At 35.1% G+C, this 27,772-nt stretch overlaps 1 protein-coding gene across 3 annotated transcripts in view; it reads left to right on the plus strand.

Moving 5' to 3' along the window:
• LOC123525294 (KICSTOR complex protein SZT2-like) overlaps nucleotides 1-27,772 on the plus strand; it is a 255,300-nt gene that overhangs the window by 41,378 nt on the left and 186,150 nt on the right. For all 3 annotated transcript variants that reach the window (XM_053537974.1, XM_053537975.1, XM_053537976.1), the window contains exon 21: nucleotides 2,177-2,336. In XM_053537974.1, the coding sequence (XP_053393949.1) occupies nucleotides 2,177-2,336 (160 nt within the window). The remainder of the gene's footprint in view (nucleotides 1-2,176; nucleotides 2,337-27,772) is intronic.

Raw genomic sequence — 27,772 nt, forward strand, 5'->3', positions numbered from 1 at the left:
TAAATTCATCAGACAGTATATTTTATCAATACATAAAATGCAATTTCAGTCTTCTGGGACTTTCAATATTGACATGCAGTAGTCTTATGGATGAAGTGTTGACTCGTTCAACTAAGAATGGAAGTTTCTAACCTTGCTATCACCTTAGCACCTCCTCTCCTGGTATGACACCAGTACTGGTTCTTCAAAGAAAGCAGACTTTAAATTGATTCATATTACTTTCATGCCATTTTCAGCATCAGTCTAAAATTAGTTCATAGTTACTGACTATTGATGTATGCGTGTTTGGTGTACGTCAAATGTTAACCTATTATCATCTGCTTGTCTTGTGAAATTTTCTGCTGCAGCACCAGTTCCTTAATTTACTTATCTACCCATAGTTCCCTTATTCTTTATCCTGAAAATACTTTAAAGAAGTATTTCCATGGAAATAACTGAAAGGAGCTTTACCAGGGAAAGGATCAGTATGACCATACATGGTAAAGTTATCCTGTCAGACATGATATGAATTATTTTGTTCAGTTTAAATGATGATAATGATACATTTTGTTTAGTTTAAGTTATGGTGAAGATGATGATATATTTTGTCCAGTTTAAGTGATGATGATGTATTTTCATCGGTTGAGTGATGATGATGATGCTATATTTTGTTCAGTTTAAGTGATGATGATGATACATTTTGTTTAGTTTAAGTGATGGTGAAGATGATGATATATTTTGTCCAGTTTAAATGATGATGATGTATTTTCATCGGTTGAGTGATGATGATGATGCTATATTTTGTTCAGTTTAAGTGATGATGCTGATGATAAATTTTGTTCTGTTTAAGTAATGATGATGATGATATAATTTGATCAGTTTAAGTGATAGTGATGATTTATTTTGTGTTCAGTTTAAGTGATGATGATGATGAGCATTTTATATTTTTACCCGGTTAAGTGATGATTATAATGATGATGATGATGATAATGACGACGACACAATATGCTGTTCATTTAAAGTGATGATTGTGATATATTTTGTTTAGTTTAAGTGATGATGATAATATATTTATAAACTGATGATTGTGATATATTTATACCGCCACAAAACAAAAAGTTTGGGGGAGTATATGGGAGTGAGCTTGTCGGTCGGTCTGCCGGTCAGTTGGTCGGTCCGTTGGTTTTCATGGTTTCCAGACAATAACTAATGAAAGGCTTGACAGATTTAACTAATAATTGGTACACGGGTGTAATATTAGAAAATACAGGTCAAGGTCAACTTTGAGGTCAGTAGGTCAAAGGTCAAGGTCACAATGACCCGGAACAGTTAAACGGTTTCCAGATGATAACTTGAGAATGCTTTGGCCTAGGATCATAAATTTTGGTACACAAGTGTCACATCATGAAATACAAATCAGTTTCTACTTTTAGGTCAGTAGGTTAAAGGTCAAGGTCACAATGACCTGGAACAGTTAAACGGTGTCCGGATGATAACTTGAGAATGCTTGGGCCAAGGATCATAAATTTTGGTACACAGGTGTAACATGATGAAATACAGGTCAAATTCAACCTTGTGTCTGTAGGTCAAGGTCACAATGACCTGAAACAGTTAAACAGTTTCGGGATTATAACTTGAAAACGCTTGGGCCTAGGATCATGAAAATTGATAGGATGGTTGGTCATGACCAGTAGATGACCCTTATTGATTTTGAGGTCAGTAGTTCACAGGTCAAGGTCACAGTGACCCGGAACATTTAAACGGTTTTCAGACGATAACTTCAGAATGCTTGGGCCTAGGATCATGAAACTTAATAGGGAGGTTGGTCATGACCAGCAGATGAACCCTATTGATTTTGAGTTCAAAATGTCAAATGTCAGAGTGACGGGGAACATTTAAACAGTTTCCGGACAATAACTTGAGAACGCTTGGGCCAAGGATCATGAAACTTCATAGGGAGGTTGATCATGACCAGCAGATGACCCCTATTGATTTTGAGGTCAGTAGGTCAAAGGTCAAGCAAGTTTGGCTTTGACATTGGCTTAGTTCTGTGACAAGGCCGTATTGTGGGAGTACAATTTGTCATTCCTGTGACAGCTCTAGTTTGTTCAGCTGAAGTGATGATGATGATGATGATGATGATGACGATGATATATTTTGTACAGTTAAAGTGATGATGATGATATATTTTGTTCAGTTTAAGTGATGATGATGAGGAGATGGAATCCACAGAGGATGATGGGATACTTCAGATTATCATGGAATGCTGGGTAGAGCCTCAACATGGTGTTGCTGTTAACAACACGGCAGAGAGAAAACAGTTTGAAGGCATCACATGTGAACAAATACCAACTGTGGTAAGTCAGACCAGTATTTGATTTGACCTTCAAGGTTTTAATAATGTTTTTATTGAGACCAGATTCAGAAAGTAAGCTTGTCTGTGGTCAAATGCAAGATTACATGTTCGGAAATGGCCAGTCAGATGATGGTGTTTTGAGTGTGGTCTCTGAGCTCGTTTTTTAACCACCCTCTTATTACTTGAATCATCAAAAAGGCCAAAAAGAAGTTATGGTAAATAATCACAGCATATGCATAGGTATGTATGAGTTCAAATCAATGGGTAAATCAGATGGAAAACAACATGTACCTTTTGATGCACAGATGTACTTTAGTTTTCATTTTTCAACTTTAGCCTTTTCTTGAACATAAAATGTTATGAAGTCTGATTAAGTGACTATGTTAAAGTAAAACACTGGTGCTCCACAAGTAAGAAATAACTCCCTTGAGTTATGAAGTGTACACAAATATGTATTGATCAAAATTCCTTTGCTTAACATTCTGCTATTTTGCTGATGGGTAATTTGAGTACAAGTGACCATTTAATAAGTTTAAATTATAAATAGAGCATTGTATGCCAAGTACATTGTATATTATATTGAACTGTAAGAAGAATATAAAGTTATTATCTGAAATAGCTGCCAGCTGAAAACTGCAAACACACATGAGCTGCATATCATTTGAATGCTTTAAAGAGTTCCTGTGTGTATGTATAGGTGTGTGTATGTGTGTGTATTCAGAGAATTTTTAGATTGTTTTCAAAGGGCCAATGATTTTTTAATGTATGAATATTTTAAAAGTTTAATTATGTTTCCATGGATTCCATGATTGTTTCAATGGTCCTTTGATTGTTTTTACGGGTTTTATGGTGTAATGGCTTGAGTTATGGAATCCGGTGATTGTTTTCAGGGGTCTTAAGGTTCAGTTCATGAAATCATGTGATTGTTTTCAAGGGTCCTGTGACTATGTTCATGGAATCCTGTGATTGTTTTCAAGGATCCTGTGACTATGTTCATGGAATCCTGTGATTGTTTTCAAGGATCCTGTGACTATGTTCACGGAATCCTGTGATTGTTTTCAAGGATCTTGTGACTATGTTAATGGAATTCTGTAATTGTTTTCAAGGATCCTGTGACTATGTTTATGAAATCGTGTGATTGTTTTCAAGGATCCGGTGACTATGTTCATGAAATCCTGTGATTGTTTTCAAGAGTCCAGTGACTATGTTCACGGAATCCTGTGATTGTTTTCAAGGGTCCTGTGACTGTGTTCATGGAATCTTGTGATTGCTTTCCAGGGTCCTGTGACTATGTTTATGAAATCATGAGATTGTTTTCAAGTTTCAAGTGTCCTGTGACTATGTTTATGTAATCTGTCATTTTTTTCAAGGGTCCTGTGACTATGTTTATGGAATCTTGTTATTGTTTTCATGGATCCTGTGACTATGTTTATGGAATCCTTTGATTGTTATCCCCCGCCGATGAAATCGGGAGGGGGGTATTGAAATGGCGTTGTCCGTCCATGCGTGCATGCGTCCGTCCCGTCAGCAGCCATTTCCCAGTAACTAGCTGGTAGAATTTCATAGAACTTGACATAAACATGAACCAACATACTGCAATGATGCCTGTCAAGTTTTTTTTGGATTGGTCAATTTCCCTTAGAGTTATTGCCCTTGATTGCATCCTTGAATTGGTTAAAAATCCACAGGTTTGTACATAACAAACCAAACAATTGGTAGAATTTCATTAAACTTCTTTCATTCTTTTCCATGAACATTTATTATAAACATGTGAAGTTGTGTACCCACACCTGGTCACCACCTTGCCTTGGCCACATCCCCTCCCCCTCCCAATTCATTCATTTGTGTAGTAGTTATGGCCCCTGACTTAGTTAAAAATTGGTCATTTTAATGTTGTGTCCTGCGTAGCTCCAAAAGTATTTGACCTAGAGTCACCAAAGTTTACAGGAATGTTGGTCAGCATGTGCAGTTGTGCACCTGGGGTTTCATGTCCGGATTCATTCAGTCATGAAGGAGTTATGGCCCCTGACTTAGTTAAAAATTGGTCATTTTAATGTTGTGTCGCGCTCCAAAAGTATTTGACCTAGAGTCACCAAAGTTTAAAGGAATGTTGGTCAGCATTTGCGGTTGTGCACCTGGGGTTTCGCGTCCAGATTCATTCAGTATTGTAGGAGTTATGGCCCCTGACCTAGGAAAAAATTTGTGTCCTTTGTCATGTAGTGGGGGCATCTGTGTCCCATGGACACATTTCTATTTTTTTTTCATTTTTAATTTTCCATCAGTATTTATAATCGACATGTGAACTTTTGTACCCTCATCCCCGCTGCAGACAGCACCATACTTGAGAGACTTAGGGATGGTAAAAGTGATTCTACATCATTTACAGCAGTCACTTGGCCCTGTTGGGGGCTTTTATAGGAATTATTGGTTAACTTTCTTCAGCTTAGATTCAGCCATGTCAAATCTTTCTTCGTCTTTTGCATGGTTTGAAGGTTTCTGCAAAAATTCTGAAGACATTTTAGACTTACCTCCTTTTGTGCTGTTTGATTTTCTTTCAGATGAAATATTAAACTGTTATAGGAATGAAAACTTCACAGTTTGAGTTTTCAAAAATCAATTTTGCAGTGAAAATATAAAATGTCCACTTCTTTATTTGTATGTTAAAATCACTGCTCGTGCAGAAAGTCTGCTTCTTGTTTTTAAAGATGTACAGGATGCAAAATTATCAGTTTGTGTTAAAATATTACTATTAATTAACAAACATGGTTTGTATATTGAATCTTTGAATTTAACATTTTGTTGTAAAAAAATCAGATGAATTTGTTCACCAATTTGAACAGAATGGGCACATGGAAAGCTTTAGTTGGGATATCTATAATTTGCTGATATTTTGTGAAAATGGCTTCCATAAGTCATTATGACCATTGATCTGCTCAAAGTTTAAATATGATGATTGTAATCTCCTTAAGTAATTTATCAGTAGTCAAATTGTGTGAGAAATATCCATAATCCACTTGTTCACTGATTAGTTTATTTGATGAGAAGCAGGAGTTTATCAATCAGTTATCTATTGGGATGTATAAAGAAGGGTACTATCTTAAGTACTACCTTTGTACTGACTCCATTCACAATGTTTTGTTCATTTTCTATGTCTTGTTTTATCATGACTTAAAGTTTCATCTCCTTTTGTTTTACCTATATTTGAAGATTATAACTTACATATATGGCTGTCATAGATGTTTTTAGCTTTCCAGAGCGCTAGATGCTAAGACTTTGTTATTGTGATAACCACAATCTGTGGTACATACATATTTCCACATTTTCTTCAAATGACATCACTTAAACCTTTCAGTTGAAATTGATGAAACTTGGCAGGGGTTATTCTTTGATGGTACTCTTCAAAAAGTGTGAACAATTTTCTTTAGGTATATAGGGTAGCAAGAGATAAATATAAGATATCTTCAGACAACTTCTAAACCAATGATCAGATTTTGAAATTATTTCACACAAATTTTCCAAAAGTGACCCAATTTTTTTTTTCAAATTCACCAAAAACATCTTGGCACAGGACTATCCTCTCTATTTTTGAAAATCTGAAAGTCAGACAACTGCTGACCCAATTTCAAAATAAGTACATAGAAATGTTCTTTCTCTGTGTTTCTGATTATAATTAATTGTTCAAGCCATCCTGATTTATCAAAAATATTTACACAAGAGAGAAGGCTCGTTTTACCTAAATGGCTAAATGGAAGTTAAAAAAATCATCTTTGAAACTGCTTGCCAACTTTAAGGAATCGATGGATATTTGATGTTTTGAAATTTGAACATCACCAAATCACAGAAAGAAAGAGTTGTTTTACATGAAAATTGCACAGCATATAGAATAAGTACAATATTCTAAAAAGCAGATGGATTCTTGAATTCCCGAAAAGGGACCACATTTAGGGGTCACCCTTCTGGACAGTGTTAAGGGCCTTTAAAATCTCACCATTTGCAAAAAAATGTTTCACATCTACGTGAATCAGAGGTGGAGGAGTAATGATTTCAGACACTATGTCGTTCATCAAATAGCCTCGGAGAACATACGCCCAGCCAGAGGATCGGACTCACGACCCCGCAATCCGTACACTGACGCTTTGATGTAACTTGGCACAAATGTTCACCACCATGAGACAGAGTGTCATGCGCAAGAACCAGGTCCCTAGGTCTAAGGTCAAGATCACACTTAGAGGCGAAAGGTCACATACAAGAATGACTTTGTCCTGAGCATTTCTTCTTCATGCGTGGAGGGATTTTGATTTAACTTGGCTCAATTGTACACCATCATGAGACAGAATGTCATGCACAAGAACCTTAATATTAACTTCCCTTAGTTGTTACTATAAATAACTTATATTGTAACTTTTTTATAATTGACCGTAGGGAAAAACCAAGACCACTTTCCTGTGGTACAACATAGATGTTACTTTCAAATTTTAGGTGTATTTTAAGGTATCTCTACCTGGTAAGGAGTTTTTTTGTGGACTTAGAAAAACAGAAGAATTACAATAATTACTACACAGTCACAGAATTAAAATTCCATTTGCAAATACAAGTGCTAGTGTAAAGAAATTTGCTATGACGGGCGTATATTATGGCATTCTGGCACTCTTGTTTTCTGTTGGTCCACCAAATTGCCATTTGCAATCATATCTAAGGGAAACAACTATTGTAAGCAAATGTACATTATGACTTTCATGAAACGGACATGATTAATCTATAAAAGGAGAATTACAAACCGTAAAACTAAGTTCTAACGATTGTTTGTAAACGAACAACATCTTTACAGACATTGTAGTTATTCAATATGTGTTTTCCCGTTGTGTCCCATACTGTCTCGTATTTAGAATATTCTCAAAAGGTTGTCCCCCTTTGAAAACAGTTCCATTGTAAAGAAATTAAAATAAACAATTCTCAAATTCATGAAAACAGTGTTTTTAAAACAAAGTTATTCAAGCACTCTTACATTGTTGCAAATGCATCAAAATGAAGATTTGCAACATCTTTTTGAAAATGGTGAGATTTTAGGTGCTACACTGTCCAGAAGGGTGAACCCTTAATGTGGTCCCTTTTCGGGATTTCAAGCATCAATCAATTTCTAGAATAATATACCCATTTTATTAGCTGTTCAATTTTCATGTAAAACAATTCTTTCTTTCTATGATTTGTTGATGTTAAAATTTTAATACATCAGATATCCATCGAATCCTTAATATTTGGCATAAATGTTTCTTGGATGACTCCCTAACAGAAGTATACAAGTCATTGCGATAAGGCAAAAACATTGCCACCAGGGGGGTGTGCCTCTACCTCTCTATATATAAGATGATTGGAATTTTGATTAAACAGTATGGTACAAACAACTTTTTAGTGGACTTTTTACTAATATGGACTTTTTACTAAGATATTCTATGATTGATATGATCACTAGTTTGTAAGGCAGGGAAAGTTTCCGAATGTGTTTTTATACTGTTTGAGCAGTTGAACCCTAGGACCATCATATTATAACCTCCTTTTTTCTAAACTTTTCAGCCAAGTTAGACTTTGTTTTTGAAATAAAGCAATATGAAAATAGTACAGGTTGTGAACTATATGACACCAGACCCGAAAACCACCAAGAATCTTGCAGTACAGCTCTTGTGATTGAGCTACCAGGCTGCTTTTACTGATAATCCCCAGTTTTATACTCAGATGTTATCATGACATAATTATTAAAAAACGATCATACTTTGGAATATTGTTCACTCCATATATTCATCAGGGCCTAATGTGTTTTTTTTATTATTATACCAGATTTATATAGCGCCCATTTCATGATAAACATGTTCAAAGGCGCTTTACATATACTGCAGTCACACAGGGCACAAAATCATCCTCTACTAGTACAAACACAGAGCGATCTGACCAGAGGGACAGAGTGAGATAAAGCCCCATAACAGACAGAGAGAACTTTTCAGATAGAGACGTGTCCAGCTAACTTAGCCTAGCTCTTTTCGAATAGACAGTCTGGTTCTTTAACATGCCTGATGTATAGCACCGATACACGCGAAGCCGTCTTTCCTGGGAAGAACCAGTACAGGCCTCTAGTTAGGTGGGAGACACTCAAGAGCATCACAGAAATTTCCAGTGCCTGGACTTGGATTCGAACCCCAGACCTCTGGATTGACAGTCAAGCGTGTTACCACTAGACAACCGGCCCACCTATATTTTTGGCCTAGCTGGTAGACTTTTACTGATACCTTAATTGTACCGTCCATAGATCTGATTTGAAAAAGTTGAGCCTGCTTCTTTAAAGTATAAGAGATAGATATACATTATTCCAGCTCTCAGGAAGAAACCTCCAAGAAAAAATACTGTGCAAAGTGTTGTGGAAAAATTTGAAAAAAAAAGTAAAGTTTTGTCAGTCTAAAAATAATTATATCAATTTTAACTGGCTACGTTTGAAACATACTTCTGAAAAAGGTCTTCGAAAACTTAAAGCTAAGCTCGCTTGTTTAAAGACACCTGTTTTGAGATACTAAGATTAACACAGAATTTAGTAAAGCCTTTAGTTATTGACCGGATAAAGGCAAAAATACAAACGACAGATAACGTTATTTTCTCTATTTAAAGTGTCCTAAATTTTTAAATTCTTTGACCTTTTCAATACTAGAGGAGATAAGGTTGTTGTTGTAGAGAGATGTTTGGTGAGAGATAACAAAGCTGGTAGGGATTCACGAAGCCTTTATCACCACAACTATAATCCCCTTTCATTTAACTACCAAATAATTTATGCATTACTTAAGTAAATTTTTGATTTGATAAAGTCTGAATGATGACAAGTTTGCTTTAATATGAAAATTCCTCACTGCTTGAGTCCCTTATAAAAGGAAAGATTTTTTTATCAGATCTAGAGCACTTTAGATTAAAGATGTATGTAAAACATAGAGTAAATAATTCTATTGCTAGACCAGACAAACATGACATTTTCATGGCCAAACATGAAATATTTCATTAAAATAGAAGTGTGCATTTGTTTGGTACTGTCAGCCAGACATTATTTCTGAAGTATAGGTTTAAGACTTATATTGAGGAATATGCACAAGTTCTGTAGAAGGGATATTTGTAGGTTATTACATACTCGTTTCTATTCCCCATTAAGTTACGCTGGTACCGGAAATGTCAATATTTTTCCATACACTGGCGCCTGAATTTCATATCGGGTGCTTGACGTAATTCAGTGTGTGTTGTTGCACTATTTTTTTCTACTTAGTTCAGTATTGTCAATCCTATTCAGGCTATTGAACATATTTATGATATTTACATAATATTTATACGTGTAGATGCATATGTAATAAAAAGGTTATTATCTTTGTATCGGGAAATATGCACTCATTCTTCAGCGGAAGAATATTGCGCTCCTAAAGTCGCGCAATATTTCCGCTGAAGAACTCGTGCATATTTCCCGATACAAAGCTAATAATCTTTAATTATTAGATTTGTATCAAGAAATATGCATAAGCTCTGCAGCGGAAATATAGCGTGACTTAAGGAGCTCATTATCATTCAGCGAAGGAACGAGTTCATATATCTCAATGCAAATCTAATAATCTTTTCATTAGTCCCCTACTGGTTGAAAACCAGTTTCGGGGACTATAGGAATGCACTTTTCCGTCATTCCGTCTTTCCGTCATTCCGTCCGTCCGCAATTTCGTGTCCGGTCCATAACTCTTTTATCCATGAAAGGATTTTATTATTACTTGGCACAAATGTTCCCCATGATGAGACGACGTGTCATGTGCAAAACCCAGACCCCTAGCTTAAAGGTCAAGGTCACAATTGGAGGTCAAAGGTCAACAGGGCTTTTTTCCTGTCCGATCCATAACTCTCCCATCCATGAAGGGATTTTAATATCACTTGGCACAATTGTACCTCATAATAACACGATGTGTCATGCACAACTTTCAGACCCCTAGCTCAAAGGTCAAGGTCACACTTAGTAGTCAAATGTTAACATGGCATGAGCAGGGTCTGTTTCATGTTCGGTCCATAACTGTTTCATCCATGAAGGGATTTTAATATTACTTGACACAAATGTTTCCCATGATGTGACGACGTGTCATGCGCAAAACCTGCACCCCTAACTCAAAGGTCAAGGTCACAGTTAGAGGTCAAAGGTCAACAGGGCTTTTTTCCTGTCCGGTCCATAACTCTCTCATCCATGAAGGGATTTTAATATCAATTGGCAAAATTGTATGTCATAATAAGACGATGTGTCGTGCACAACTTTCAGACCCTTAGCTCAAAGGTCAAGGTCACACTTAGTAGTCAAATGTTAACATGGCATGAACAGGGTCTGTTTCGTGTCCAGTCCACTACTCTGTCATTCATTAAGGGATTTCAATATTACTTGGCACAGATGTTCTCCATGATGAGACAACGTGTCATGCGCAAATCCCGGAGCCCTTGCTCAAAGGTCAAGGTCATACTTAGAGGTCAAAGGTCTAATTCAAGAAGGACTTTGTCTGGAGCATTTCTTCTTTATGCATGGAGGGATTTTAATGTAACTTGGCACAAATGTTCACCACCATAAGACAAATTGTCTTGCGCCAGAACCAGGTCGCTAGGTCTAAGGTCAAGGTCATACTTAGAGGTCAAAGGTAAAATTCAAGAATGACTTTGTCCGGAGCATTTCTTCTTCATGCATGGAGAGATTTTGATGTAACTTGGCACAAATGTTCACCACCATGAGGCATACTTTTTTATAATTACGTCCCTTTGTTGTTACTATAAATAGATTACATCATAACTCTTTTATTACTGGCCGTAGGGAAAAATCGAGACCACTTTTCTGTGGTACAACATGCATGTTACATCCAATATTTATGTGTATTTTGATCTATCTCTACCTGGTAAAGATTTTCTTGTGGACTTACATTTTATAGATTTTTTTTTTTTTTTTTTAGGATTAATTTCACTTTGTTGTTACTATCAATAACTTTTAAGATAACTTTTTGTATAATCGGCCTAAAAAATTCCAAATGAAAACAACTGTACGTTTTTATATACCGTATTTACCCTAAGTCTTGGGACAGGATAAAATAATTATTTTTTTCACTGTCCCAAGACTTATTTCCCAAAAAATAATTATTTTGAAAAGTGTCCCAAAAATATGGACACAATTCTCGGTCATAGGGTAACATCCCCCACCCACCCGTGTTGAAAGCGAAAAAATAAACGTTTAAAGATTATCGGTAATTGTTCTGTTGATAAACAAAGTAATTGGCCTTGTTTTCATCATCAATTAACACCCCCTCAAAGAGCTAAAAGTGTGTCGGTATCATGACATTAGAAGTGGAGATCAAAGCGGTATAGTTTCCCCGAGATTTTCATGGCATTACGTCATGTTTTCGCGCCAAGATGTACATCACTGTTTGATCGTACCGCCTCGGTTCTTTAAAGAGCTGAGAAGTATATCAAGTGTTGTGAAAATCAATGAAAAAAACTTCTTTTTAATTTGTTAAAGTGAATGTGCAATATCCCGTATAAACTGACAGGTAAACGTGTCAAACTATAATAGCGGATATCTTACCTCTGTGACCTATTTGCCCTCAAGGAAATTTCAAAACGGTTTGAGAAGAATATCTTATTATAAAGTGTCGTGTCAAAAAATACATGTACATGCACAAAGATTCATTCAAAACTTATTAAAAATACGTAACAGAAATCTGTTTGCCAAAAAAATTGTTTTACTTCATATTTTTTAATTGCTGCCCCTTTTTCATTATTTAAGATTTTTCTATTCTGTTTTTTGCACTTTCTGGTCAAAAGTCTGAATTTTATGCCTATAGTTTGCATCATTTATTTACTTTTAGAAAGAAATAAGTATTTAGGATCGCGCTGTTTGCAATTTTGCAAGTAATTTTATGAAAATTCGACCGTTTTCATAGAATTTTGCCTACATTTCTGTCGATACCTTTTTAAAATCGTTATAGAATTCAAATTATATTACTTCTCAATCTACGTTGAAAATCTGAAGCGATAAAATCAAAAAATGAATGTGTGACGCGCGTTTTTTGTATACGTGTCAATAAACAAAAGTAACGGCGTTGTAAGTTAGACATTACGATAGGTCGCACGTGCTCGTGGAATGGAAAATTACCGGCATGGCGTTTTGATAGCTGTACGATTCGCGGGTAAATTCCAGTCAGTGGTAAATAAAAATAACTAACTAACGGAAAACGGACTTCCTGGCTGCAATAAAAAAAAATATACAACACTTAACTGGTATGGTAAAAAAACACTTTACTGTCAAAAGAATATCAAGTAAAAACACGACACAAAAATGTTTAAAGAATAATCTTTGGTTCTTATAATTATTTGACATTTTGATCGATACAAAACCATACAATGTATAATAACGGTATTTGACTTACATCTTGAATCAGTAACAACCATAGTCCCAACACTTAGGGACGAAAACTATGCTGAGAAAATACATGTCCGAAAAATTAGGGACAAGAAAAATAATTATTTTTCCAGATTTTAAGGGTGTCCCAAGATTTAGGGTGTCCCAAGACTTAGGGTAAATACGGTATGCATATTTTAATCCAAGTGCTTTGTTATATTATATTGTATAGATAGTACAATATTGTTTATACATCATTGACAAATATCAGTTCATTATGTTATACTGCAGTAGAGAAAATTAGGTGCATTCCAGTAGGGGACTTTGTATTGCATGGCAATACTTCATTCACTTGTTACATATGCATACTACACTTATAATTATTATATAAATGATATAAATTTGTTGTTTAGCCTGAGTAAAATTTATAATATCGTGTTAAAGAACTTTTAAATGTGACGATACTTTTAAATGCGGCGATATGCATGAAACTGACATCATTCGTGACACACCCAATATGAAATTTGAACATCAGTATGGAAAAGTATTGACATTTCAGGCTCACTGTAACTTAAAAGAGTTTTTAAATGAGTATGTAATAAGTGCAATATTCTTCCATGTGAGAATAAGTGTAGGGATAACGCGTTTTTATGCCCCCGAAGGGAGGCATATAGTTTTTGAACCGTCTGTCAGTCTGTCGGTCTGTCAGTCTGTCCGCAATTTTCGTGTCCGGTCCATATCTTTGTCATCGATGGATGGATTTTCAAATAACTTGGCATGAATGTGTACCACAGTAAGACGATGTGTCACGCGCAAGACACAGGTCCGTAGCTCAAAGATCAAGGTCACACTTAGACGTTAAAGGATAGTGCATTGATGGGCGTGTCCGGTCCATATCTTTGTCATCCATGGATGGATTTTCAAATAACTTGGCATGAATGTGTACCACAGTAAGACGACGTGTCTCGCGCAAGACCCAGGTCCGTAGCTCAAAGGTCAAGGTCACACTTAGACGTTAAAGGATAGTGCATTGATGGGCGTGTCCGGTCCATATCTTTGTCATCCATGGATGGGTTTTCAAATAACTTGGCATGAATGTGTACCACAGTAAGACGACGTGTCGCGCGCAAGACCCAGGTCCATAGGTCAAAGGTCCTAAACTCTAACATTGGCCATAACTATTCATTCAAAGTGCCATCGGGGGCATGTGTCATCCTATGGAGACAGCTCTTGTTTTTCGTGTTATAACGTCTGCAGAATCCCGAGGGAAATACTTCGCTGACTGAAGCAGATGAGGCAACATACCTTGGAGTGACCTTTGACAGACGGCTAATCTGGAGACCCCACATTAGTCAAGCTGAAGGGAAGGCCCGTAGGAAGCTTGCCATGATGCATACACTTGCTGGAACAACGCGGGGAACAAAGTATATATAAGGGACAGTATATCAGGGAACAGTGAGACCCCATTTATAGTATAGTCAACTGCCTGGTCCACTACTGCCAAAACTAACCAACAGGCTCTAGACAAGGTTCAAAACCAAGCATTGCGGATCATAACAGGTTCTACAAAGTCTACACCAATCTCCTTCATGGAGAAGCTAACAGGTACACAGCCATTACAAGACAGAAGACATGCAAAGGTCATGCTTCAAGCAGAGAAGTTCATGTCTTTTCAAGACCATCCCATCAAAGCCAAGTTGGATGGCTACACCAAACATTATGCTCAAACATAGCAGCTTCGTTCATGAGGCAAAAAAACTCAATCAAGAGTTCGAAACTGAGCTGAACATACCATCGACTCCCCTAGGTAGAGAAGACATTATAAACCCTCAAGGGAATGATCTGTCTTCAGTGACTGTGAGACTTGCTGTTCCTCATCTTGAATGCGGGAAACAAGAGGATGAAGGTATTCGGAAGAGCCTCACACTGGCTATGATAATGAAGACTATCCTCCGGAAACATGGACTCATGTCTATACAGATGGATAAGCCACATGTGCCATCAAAGATGGAGGAGCAGGAGTTTTCATTCTACACCCATCTGGCAAGAGAGAAACACTACATGCAGCCACAGGAAAACACTGCAGCAATTACAAGCGGAGACTGAAGCACTCATGAAGGCCATCTGAATGATTGAAGACTTGGCAGAAGTAAGCTCCTCAGTTGTCTTTCTCACAGATGCACTGTCTGTCATAGAAGCTCTGATCAGCAATAAAGCTCCACAGCTAGCCAGGAGAATGCACAGCCTGAGTATCACCTGCAAAGTAGCACTTCAGTGGATTCCATCCCATTGTGGACTTGCAGGCAATGAAGAGGCAGACCAACTGGCTAAGCTAGGAGCTCAGTCAGAACAACCATCATCAAGGTACTAACGAGACCAAGGATGGAGGAAGATGCTTTTCACCTCCTTGATCAGTCTGAACAAGTGATGCTGGTCAGGCTTCGCTCAGGGCACAACAAGCTCAATGATCACATGTACAAGAAATACAGACTGCCACCATCACCAACCTGTCCATGTGGTGAGGAAGATCAGACTACGGAGCATATACTCCAGAAATGTAAAAAGCATGACCAGGAGCAGCTGCGACTTGGCCGATAGATACTACTGTTTGCAGATCAAATTGCCCCTTCAACTTTTTTCAAATCGATAAAGTTGTACGTTTACGTCACAAAAATTGTGAACAGTGAAGCTGAAGCCAATTTTGGAGTAATCCTGACAGGTTAACCCCGCCTCATCCGCAATAAATTATTCATTTACCTTGTCGTGAAAGTTGAGTACAATTATTTGGACTATGTTTTGCTACATGTATGTTTTATTTGAATTTATCTCATATTTGCTTTCGAACGGAGAAAATAACTTGTAACTGTTTCCTAGGGTCGCGTGAGGTTAGTTAGACTAAGACTCACATATTCCGTAAGAAAATGATGACTTTTTTCAACTAAAGATTCATGGTCAGTTCCGGGAATCGAACTTATGCCCTTCAATCAATGATGAGCGAATCCAGCAACTCGAGTCAGTCACGTTTTATAATTGTGAAAACTAAACACGAGATACATTATTTAAAAGAAAAGTCTGCTGCAAAAGGTACTGAAATTTAGGCAGAAAAGGCCTGTAATATATAAGATAGTGTCTTTTTTTCACATCCACGCTATCTAAATGTAGTGTGTATTGTGGCAAGATTCATTTAAATTTTAAATGAAGATTAGATCTAGTACATCTGTTAAAATCTGGTTAAACACCCGTTCGAACAGTATTTAAGTCATCATTTCTCGGTCATGCAACCAATGTAAACAAGTTCATTCAGTTTTACTCGTATCGGAAAGGCGGAGTTACCTGTATAGACGAGATCCAAAAATAGATTCAGCATCACTGCTTTTGTGACGTAAAGGTACAAGTCTATCGATTTAAGAAAAGGTGAAAGGGCAATTTGATCTGCAAACGGTAGTACCTCAATCCACCAGAAACTATATGGAGGCATTGAGGATCTGAGGCAAACCACAAGTATCATCGAGGCTACTGGTCTGACAGTGTAGGGCCATGAAGAAGAAGAAGATGTTATAACACAAAATGAACATGCGCTAACACTATTTTAGAATGAAACATGAAAAAACTTATATATCTGAGTTGTATTTTTCACGTTGGCATCATTTCTATTTGAATTATCTGTTTTGTGGCCAGTAATACATTTACGCTTTGCCACAGAACGTGCATGTATAAAAAGGGACATGAGAATCTCTTTGTTAACACACATTTTCTCTCCTGTTAAAACACCCCTGAAAAGTGACAAGAAGAGCAGTTTTATGCTAGAATGTGTTTTTTCATTTAAGGAAATAATCACTATTTCATTACAATTACTCATGATTGTGGAAAAAATATGACATCTCCTGGCCTATTGTATGTAAACAGAGGGAGGAAATGCCAATGTTACTGTGTAACTATATGATATGTTAGTGAGTTGATCTCTGTATTCGTATCATTTTGAAGAGCTTGTTTGAAGGTGATTTTTTGCTTGACTATTTAAAGAATAGTCTAGCTATTCTACTCACCCTGGCGTCGGCATCGGCGTCACCCCTTGGTTAAAGTTTTGCATGCAAGTACATATGGCTTTCATTTAAAGGCATATAACTTTGAAACTTATTTTTTCTTTTTCTAGGTCAATTACCAACCTCATTGGGTCAAGTCCCATAACTCTGACATGATTTTGGCCAAATTATGCCCCCTTTTTGACTTAGAATATCCAAGGATAAAGTTTTGCGTGCAAGTTACTATCTCCAAAACTAATGCAGATATTTAATTTAAACTTCACATGTGTCTTTGGAGTTATAAAACTAGGTGATAGCATCAAGTCCCATAACTCTTGACATGCATTTCGGCCAAATTATGCCCCCCTTTGGACTTAGTAACTTGCATGCAGGTTAAAGTTTTGCATGCAAGTTACTATCTCCAAACTAATGCAGATATTGAATTGAAACTTCACATGTGTCTTCGGGGTTATAAAATTAGGTGATAGCATCAAGTCCCATAACTCTGACATGCATTTTGGTCAAATTATGTCCCCTTTTGGACTTAGAAAATCCTGGTTAAAGTTTAGTGTGCAAGTACAAATAGCTATTACTTAAAGGCATATAGCTTTGAAACTTATTTTTTCTTTTTCTAAATAAATTTCCATCCCCACTTGTTCAAGTTCCATAACTCTGACATGTATTTTGGCCAAATTATGCCCCCTTTTGGTCTCAGAAAATCCTGGTTAAATTTTTAGCTCAGCAGTCACATAATGATAGGGTGAGCTTTTGTGATTGTCCTTCGTCCGTCGTCCGTCCGTCATCTGTCCGTTCACAATTTCCTTGTGAACACGATAGGGACCAAATTTTGTATTTGATTTTAATCAAACTTGTACATAACTTGTATTGGCATAATATCTCGGTTCTTTTTGAAAACTGGCTAGATCCTGTCATGGTTTCCAGAGTTAGGCCTGGATCGAAACTAGGTCATGTTGGGTCAAAAACTAGGTCATCAGGTCAAATAAAAGGAAAAGCTTGTAAACAACCTAGAGGCCCCATTTATGACCATATCTTCATGAAACTTGGTCAGAATGTTTATCTTGATGGTTCCTAGGCCAAGTTTGAAACTGGGTCATATGGAGTCAGAAACTAGGTCACCCATTCAAATCAAAGGAAAAGCATGTTAAAACTCTTATTCATTTGATGTGGATGAAGCTTGGTCAGAATGTTTGTCTGCATGAAATATGGTATGAATTTTTATCTGGGTCATGTAGGGTCAAAAACTAGGTCACCAGGTCAAATCAAAGAACAAGCTTGTTGACACCCTAGCGGGCACATTTTTTATTCTATCTTCATAAATTTTGGTCAGATTGTTTGTTATCATGATGTCTTGGACAAGTTCGTTTCTGAGTCATGTGGGGTAAAAAAAACTAGGTCACTGAGGTCAAATCAAAGAAAATGCTTGTTTACACACAAGATGCCATGTTTTTTGGTCCAATCTTAATGAAAATTGGTCAGAATATTCGTTTCCATGTAATCACTAGGTTAAACATGTATACACTGTTATGGTGTGTTACACAGGTGAGCGACCTAGGGCCATTTTGGCCCTCTTGTTGTGTGCAAGTTACTATCTCCAAAACTAATGCAGGTATTGAATTAAAACTTCACTTGTGTCTTCGGGGTTATAAAACTAGATGATAGCATCAAGTCCCATAACTTTCAGATGCATTTTGACCAAATTATGCCCCCCTTTTGGACTTAGAAAATCATGATTAAAATTTTGCATGCAAGTTACTGTCTTAAAAACTAATGCAAATATTGAATTGAAACTTCACACATTTTTTTTTTGGTTTATAAAACTTGAGTCATAGCATCAAGTGCCATAACTCTGACATGCAAAATTATGTCTCCTTTTGAACTTAAAACTTCTGGTTAAATTTTTGCATGCAATTTACCATCTCCAAAACTAATGTAGATACTGGATTGAAACTCTGTAGATACTTCAACATTTAGGGTAATATTCCTGCTTCTGGGACAATAATTCGAATAGTCAAGCATTGGCTGTCTTACGGACAGCTCTTGTTATACATGTATATGAGAACCAAGGTAAAGTTAGTCATTTCAAAGAAGTATATGAAACTGCAGAAATGATTATCAGCCTATGAAGTTTTGTAACTTGGGTATTATTTGTGTCTTTACTGGAGTTACAGCCCTTGAAATAGTACTTTTTGAACTTGCTCAAAAGTAGATGATCTAGAGTTTCATGATTCAAAGTTGAGTATCTAGGGTTTTGTTTTTAGCTTTCTATACATTACCTTTCCAGTTTTAATAAGGTAAATGTAAAGTTTATTTGCCTTGCTTGTCAACAGTCAACATAATTATGGCCCTTTGCAGTGCATACAGTGCCAGTAAATGGGACATCAGTGTCCAGTGGACACACCTCTAGTGTCAGTGCCAGTAAATGGGACGTCAGTGTCCAGTGGACACACCTCTAGGGTCCATAATTTGTACTATATGGCTGGTTTATATTCAGTACATGTTTACTGGGCTAATAAGTCAAAAATTTAAAAAAAAAATATGAAAATTATTTTCTGATGTCAAGTAATAAAACACTTATGAATGATTTGCCAGTCAGTATTTAAAACTGTTGACTCTTAGTCCTTTGGACCTCAGGCAATTGTTTTGACTGTTGACCAGCAAGCCATTTAAATTGATAAATGTAATTAAATTGATAAATGTAATACTAATAAAGTTAAAAAGACCAACTTGGGAAATAACAAATATCAAACTTTCACCGTTGCACTGTAAACAAGGAAGACATTAAGAGTAACATAACTTCTTGAACTTAAAAAAGTTCTATTATCAACATAATGAATAATAAATGTATTTTTTGTTTGTTTTTGTTTTTAAAAACATTATAGTCTGAAGTTATTTTTTTTGACTCTGTGTACAAATACAGTTTAGATGTCTCACTTTATTGATAAAGCGTTTGAATTTTAATATGTGCATGGCTGTGCAATATCACCATACAATACATGTTTTATTGGGCACATGTACTAGTATTATAGATATAAATAGATTATTATTTGTATTTTAGACTTAAGGGAAGGTAGAAAGCTATTGCAGCAAGTTACCATTAAGGATTTGATCGATAGTTGACATATTAAAATTTGAACATCACCAAATCATTATAAGGACGAAAGAGTTTTTTTACCTGATAATTTAACAGCTGATAAAATAGGTATATTATTCTAGAAACTGATTGTCAGTTAACTGATTGATGCTTGAATTCCCGAAAAGGGACCACATTAAGGGTCTATAACCCTTCTGGACAGTGTAGCCTCTTTAAAATCTCACCATTTAAAGAGATGTTGCACATCTTCGTTTTGATGCATATGCGACAATGTCCGATTGCTGAAATTTTGAACATTGTAGAAGTTGCCCTTTCTTTATCAAAATAAACATGATTATTGTATATTACTGTTTTCAATAATAATACTTCTTTCACGGATAATTCATTTGTATATGGATGACATCTGACTAACAGTTTCAATTTTTGGTAAGCTATGTGTAACAGAGCTTTACTTACCATAGGAATGACAATTTTTTATATTTTAAATACTAGCTCACTTAAAAGGAATTCAGACAATTTTAGCCAGCAAAATTTTAATTACATGAATGCCTCTGGCCATTTTATCTTTTTGCAAAATAATGTTTATACAAGTCTCAGGGTACTTTGATACAGTGTTGTTATATTTTCCTTTGGGAACATGGAGTTCATTTAATATCTATGTAATAAAATTCTGCCCAAGCTGGTGCTAGGGGGCTTGAGGAGTGTTGCAGCTTTCAAATACCTCTCATAAACAGACTCAATCAAACCGAGTTTGCTTTTATTTTGCCTGGTTGCCTTTATACTTCCAAAAGATTCTCTTTTATATTATATTATACAACATTGTCATATCAGTAAATGGAAGAGGGGTGTCTATATTCAGTTCTAGATTATTGTTTTGATAGTTATCAAGAATTCAGGTCTATGTAAATTTTCACAAAGCAAAGACAGCTCAATATTTGATGTCTACCATTTACTGATGGCTGGTTCATACCTGAAATAGAGTTGAACACTGGTATTTATTCAATGGAACACACATCTGCCATTAATGATACTGTATAGCGGTGTGACTGAAGTACATGACAAAATTGTTTCCTCTAAATTTGTATTTTCATGTAACTTTATTAACTGATTATGAACTGTCATGTTCAAACCTTGAGTCAGTTTTATCACTTGTTCGCTAGACAAGTACTACCTGAGTTTGATAAGGCGTACCTTGCGGCAAGGGAGGTATCCTCGTGTTTGTACATCAATATTTCATATCTAAAGCTTGTTTAAACAATGTCTACTCCCTCAGTATGACCATATCTGGGTAGAGAAGGAATATTTTAATGCAGTTTGTATTTGGTAACCATTATAATAATGACTATGATAATTTAAGTAAATCAATCTGATAAATGCCAGACTGTATCACTATACCTGACAGTGTAATGATTTGCAGTGTATCTGATGGTTTATTTAAAACTCAAGAACAGTGCTTCATTATGTCCCGCCCCAAATATTGAATGAATAAATTACTATTTTACATGTTTATTAACTCTTCAGATTTGGTGCTTTACCAACTAATATAAGTTGTTTATTTTGTGGTTGACCAACCCCCTGGTTATATAGTTTTGCAAATTAACTTGAATATGGTGGCTTCATTTTAAGATGAAGCTACTGCTCATGATCATTACCTTACAATTTGTGTTTTATCCTGTGCAAATGATAATGGCATTTGTTTTGTAAATTGTTTCTAATTATAAATTACTGTATTATCCTGCTAGCAGAAGTTGGGTACAGATATACTGTCCTGCAGCCATTTGTCTGTTTGCCCATCAAACTTTGAAACTACTGAAGGAATATGAAAAAATCATATATTGAAAGATGGCTGTGGGAGGAATTGCTAAGATACAGAATTATGTACGTCTTCCCTTTTGCACATGATGTTTTCAAAGTTTTGTTGAGACAGTATCTTTACAAGTATTGTAGCGAATTCAGAGAAATTCGATTAAATTCTAGATGGCAGTTAGAAGAACTTAAGAACTGTAATTCTGTCTTGAGATTTTTTTCTTAGTTATTCCCCTTCTGGTATTTCATTTTTGTGCAGACAAACACTTTGAAACTTCTGAATGGAGTTTAAAGAAACTTGTCATAATGATAAAAGGTAATACAAGAAAGATAAAAGCACAAAAAATGGTAACATTGGTTGGTTTACTTTTCTTATTATTTCTGTTCAATAAAATTGCATCTGTTAAAGGGAACTTATAGAAACTTAACAAAATGGGAGATTACAATGAGAGGAAAATGTGAAGCATGTTATAGAGCCATAATTATGCAAAGGAAGGGTCAGTAGATCACATGCCTAAAGGCCTTTTTTGATAAATGAGATCTCTTGGTTGTGGAAAGTTTTAAGGAAATTTCACTCAATGCTCTTACCTGAACTTTAAGATCAAAGGTAAATGTCTCTGTTTAATATATATTATATTGTTCTACCTCATATAACTTGAACATTGGTGGCTGTAACTCTTGAATCAAACCTTCAGTCCTGCATATAAAAAATAATCATTTTTCTTTAACAGAACAAAATGCCAATCAAATCTAGATGTTGTCATTTCAGTGTGCAATGTTTACCTTAACAGTTTTCAGATTAGCATGTCTTTTACACCTTGTGAGATCTGTAAGGAAGGGAAGGTTATAACTGCCAATATAACGCTGATCACTACGTAGTCAAAACTCAGTGGTCCAGCGGTAACTCTATCTGAGTCCAGGGATTGTGAGACCAAGCTGCCGCTCCTCCATTTGAACATTATGAACATTGTGAAAAGAGTTTCATTTATGAGTGCTTTACACCAGTCCTGGCACACTAAAGAACCAGGGAAGCTTTTAGAGTTGGGAGTCTCTTCAGTATCTTGCACAGTCCTCCCTCTTACAGTATTAACAGTCTTCTGGAGGAGTTGTCCTACATGGGTTACTGGTGGTGACTATAAATAAGCTTACAAATGATCAAATAAAGGAATTGGCAATAGCCTTTTTAATAGAATATCAGAGAATACAAAAGAATTAAATAATTCATTGTAATATCTTGACAATCCTGGATTCAGTTTCCTAAGCACCCAAAAAGTTGTTTGTCTGTCCTATATATGATTGTGTTGCACGTGTCTCAAAAATAGTATTGTTAATTGTGCACCTTGGATTCTGTTTTAGATTTCACTCAGTAAGACCAGAGTTATGGCCCTTGACTTAGTCAAAAATATACATAAAGGACCTGAAAGTGTGTGTCACATGTATCGAAAAAAACTTTAGTAAAAATACTAGTATGCTTAAAGATCCTTAATGTTTGTGTCACATGTGTCGAAAAAAGTATTTTGACTTACAGTCATGAAACTCTATAGAAATATTGTTCAGCATGTCAAGTTGTGCCCTCAGAATTAAATAGTGCCAAAAGATTTTGCTCTATCAGTTACTTCAAATTCAACATGTTTCTATTGCCCTTTTAAAGGGCAAATGTTTGTGTATTTCTTTCAAATTAATTGATAGATGAGACATTTTTGCTATCTGTCTTAATATTTTGGTATCTTCTATAATTTGGAGTGTTTGGTTATGTTATAGATAACACATTGACAGATTTGGTCATGTTTGTCTAGATAAATATAGTCTTGAGATAGGCTGTAACTCCCTTATCTATCAACGGCTTAAACTGCCTGATCTATGTACATAGACTTTGCCCAATACATTGCCTAAACAAGTTGAGGATTTGAAGATTTCTGGTTCATTTTTTTTCAACTTCTAGGGGAGTTTTCAATTTTTAAGGGAAAAAAATCCATTATTTCTACGAGTTTTTGATATATTTTGGATTTAAAATAAATTTGAAACATTAGTTTTGTGCTTTGAAATTAAACTTTCAGTATATTGTGATGAAATAGAACTGTCCCATTATCAGAACACCTGTGATAAGGATAACCTATGTCCCCTCTTGCTTGAGAAATTTTGGACTCTTCCATTCAAGAGGGGTGACATCTCAAAGTCTACGCTGATAGCACATGGTTGGAGCCCATAAAATCGGAAGGTCCTCATGGCTTCAGCAATCAAACGATCGAGATCAGTACAGTGACATTCGCTCGTAAAATTAATTTCAGATTTATTTCTGTATATAGATATTTGTGGGCGTGCAGTAGCATGTGACTAAGCATAAAGTTGAACATTTTGGAAAATGAATCCAAATGAATGTGAGATTTATTGACTTAGATATGTTTTATGGTTTGAAAAGAGAACAAACAGGAAAGTATTTACACACAAGGTTTGATTTTAATGTTTTTATTCTTATTATAGTAATATTAATTTCAATTTTTTAACATTTAGATATTATTAATAACTGTGTTTTATAAAAAGATTTTAGCAAAGTATATAGATTTTTGTAAGCAGAAAATTTAGCATCTTTTAAATGGATTTATTATTTGATTTAAGAATGGAATTCAGGTATTTAAAAACTGATAATACTGTTAGAGAGAATATATGTTTAAAAGGTATGAACTTGTGGAAGGACATAGGTTATAAGAAGGCTGAAGCTACAAAGGAAGTAATGCAAAGACAGAAGCGGGAAAATTGGATAATAAAGGATAGTTCTTTACACAGGAAAGTTCTGATAATGGACATGAGCAAAGAATGCAGAGGATAGCACTTTTACAGAATGTGGCTGTAGGTTGGAAGATTGGATCTTCGCAGTCAAATAACATGCCAGATCTAACTCTTCCAGCTCACAGACATATCTTATACACAACTTATTGACAGTGTTGAACTAATGAATGGAAAAATGGAAAAAGAATGATTTACAAATCGAAGTGTATGATTTATGGAGACGAATTCTTACATTTCTCAAAATCTTTTTCTGTCTTATTCTTTTCTTCAGATTTTCAAAGCTTTTCAAAGTTTTTGGGAAAATCATATTGCAAAATATTCTTCTCTGTTTTCTGCAGTTTGAAATATTTGGTTCTTTTCAGATTTCTTTCAGTTGGAATATTTGTTTCTGTATGAACAAGAGTTGTCTGTGTTCCTTAGCCTGTAGACAAAATTCTTCTTTCAGTTTGAGAGCATGCTGTCTGTTACCATAGTATTATGGTAGTGATTTAAGCAGTGCTATATTGAGAGACTGTTCTTCTGATGTTGAATTTTGCATCAGATCTTTGCTGTATTTTGAATTGCTTAGTTCTGTTTAAGTGAGGTGTTCATTTTCATTCTGGTAGAATTAAGATGATCTGTATTGATGAGATATTTATTGCATGTCATGCACAAACGTTCTCAAGTGTCCAGCGTTCCCCTCAGTGGTAACTAGTAGCGGCATGTTCATTCTGATAATTTATGCAAAGCCATGTTACCTGTCCATTGTTCATTTACCATGAATTCTACACATAGCTAATTAAGTATTCTTGTCAAATATATTGTACACCTTTTGTTTTGTTCTTTATACATGTATGGTTAATTATCAGTTTTCTTCATTGACTTGGCCTTCAGTTGAATTGAATCTTTGATATATTTTCTACATAACATAATAAATATTGAATTTTTCCTTTATGAAAGTTTTTACACAATTTTTAGATAACAAAGGGTCAAATTTTGGCTTCCAGTATAAATTTATGAGTTGGCACATATTTTGCAAAAATTGAATTTTCATTTAGTTAGAAACAAGACTTGTTGTAATAAATGGTATATAAAGCATAGCTGTAATTTATGGCAGTAGATTTGAAGATGAATTCACATAAATTTTATGACTTATGATTTATATAAGAGTGTTGTGTGTGATTTTGAACCAGTTACTGGTACAGTAAGGTTTTTCTCATGTACTTATCACTGAAGTCAATTGTTTTGTACATAGAGCATTCATTCACAAAACTCTTACATATTTTAATCTTTTTTTTTAACTTTAAAAAGTCTCATAAAATTTTTTCAAAGTTTTCACTTTTCAGCTGAATCTTACAAAATGTTTACATATTTCTCACTTTTTGAGATGAATCTTACTATGCAAGGATGTTTTAGCCAATATTTTGTCATGACATGTAGAGAGACTGTCAGAGTTGGCATTAGGACTTATTAAAATCATTAATTAAACTTGATAATGAATTCAGAATAAAACACATGAACATAAAAAAGTCTCTAAAACAACTTAATATTTTAATTGAACAAGATCCAAAAAGAATTGGAGATGGTAGTTACATTTTACTTTGCATATCCTGCCTATTTGTATATTGTATTTTGTAGGAAATGATGGCTGCTTGAAAATTTGGGAAATACAAACTGATGATAGTATTGGCTGAAGTTAGCCAGCTTGTTTTTGCATCATTTAAAAAACCAGTTTCATTAATCAGTATATCAGGATATAAGGACTAAAAATTTGAGGGGGACTTTTTTTTATAACTTACAATAACAGTTTGAAATATGGCTTAAATTTGATATAGAGTACTATTTGTAAGTTTTGATTTCCTTAAGAAATTTATGAAAAGTTATAATTCATTTACTGTATACATATGTATATAGTTTTATGTAAAAAGTAATATTATGTGAAAATGATTTCTCCTTTTTCGATTAACTAATGTGCAGTAACTGAGGTAAAGTTTAACTGTATTTGATGAAAGAAGTGTGACTGTATTTGATGAAATAAATATAGGAAGTGTATGCTCTAAAGCTAGGTATTCCATTACAGTGTTTGCCTTTCATACTAATTTGTTTGGCAAATATTTAAATATTGACTTAGTTTATCATATTTAACAGCCTATTCATGTAGAGAGAGAGGAAGTTGTTATAGATCAGGAGATATTATAATGTGGCAGTCTAGGCACACATCATGTCTGCTGACCTTTCTCCACCAGTCAAACACTTCAAACATGGAAGAAAACATAAGTTACTTAACTTTTTCTTGTTATATCAGTGTTGCACTAATCTTTTTATTAATTATAAGACAAAGTTTTGCATAGCTTCAAGGCTTAAAAACATGTATAACAGTTTCATAATAGCTTCTTGTTTCTGTATAAGGTACTTACTGCTTTCAGACATTTGGAGAAATGTGTCTTTTTCCCTTTGTTATAATTAAGGAAGACTTGATTAACTGAAGTCAAAGGGTTTTACTTATGTCAATAATAAACCTTCAGGTCTGCATAATCTATTAGTGACAGAATGAAATTTTTTGGATTGCAGAAATGCAAAATCATTCTTTCATTTTACTTTAACATTTAAGAACTGTATTTGTCAAAACTTTAAGCTCATTTTATCAGTTGGCTGTGCTGGTATGTGCATAAAATCAAATTCTGTCTTGGTAAAACTATGTTTAATTTGCTCTCAAATTTGTCAAACAAAATTTATTTGATTAATTTATCAAAATGCGCTCTATCATTAGGTTTTATTAAGATCTACTTTTCGCTCAATGCCCACAATTACATTATCTGAACTATGTTTTGCCAAGTGAGCAAAATATTTCAGCACCCATTATCTGGGCCGAATATTGCCAATGTTTCATCATTTTAATGCCCTAAATATTATGCCCCCTAAGGCTGCAGGAAACCTGTTTGACATTCTTGTTTTGTGCTGAAGCGTGGACATGTGGCAGTTTTTGATAGGACAGACTGGGGTCACTTTAGGAATGTAGGTCATCAGTAATTTACACATTGATAGACCTGTCTAAGGCCTAAGACAATGTTTACACATATTTTTGTCACTATCCTAATATTCAGTTTTGGCCCTTTATTATTTCATGTCTCGAATGGAATTTTTGTCTCTATGTACATTAAATTTTGACTATTTTCATGTTTCGTGTTTCATTTATAATTACGTCGATGACAAAGCAAAGTTTTTAGTTTGTTATACACAGAAAATTTTGTTACCATGTTGTTTTAAAGGTTTTATATGTTTAAAAGACATAAATAGCAAACAGG

The sequence above is a fragment of the Mercenaria mercenaria genome, chromosome 3, assembly GCF_021730395.1.
Source record: "Mercenaria mercenaria strain notata chromosome 3, MADL_Memer_1, whole genome shotgun sequence".
Classification (NCBI taxonomy): Eukaryota; Metazoa; Mollusca; class Bivalvia; order Venerida; family Veneridae; genus Mercenaria; species Mercenaria mercenaria.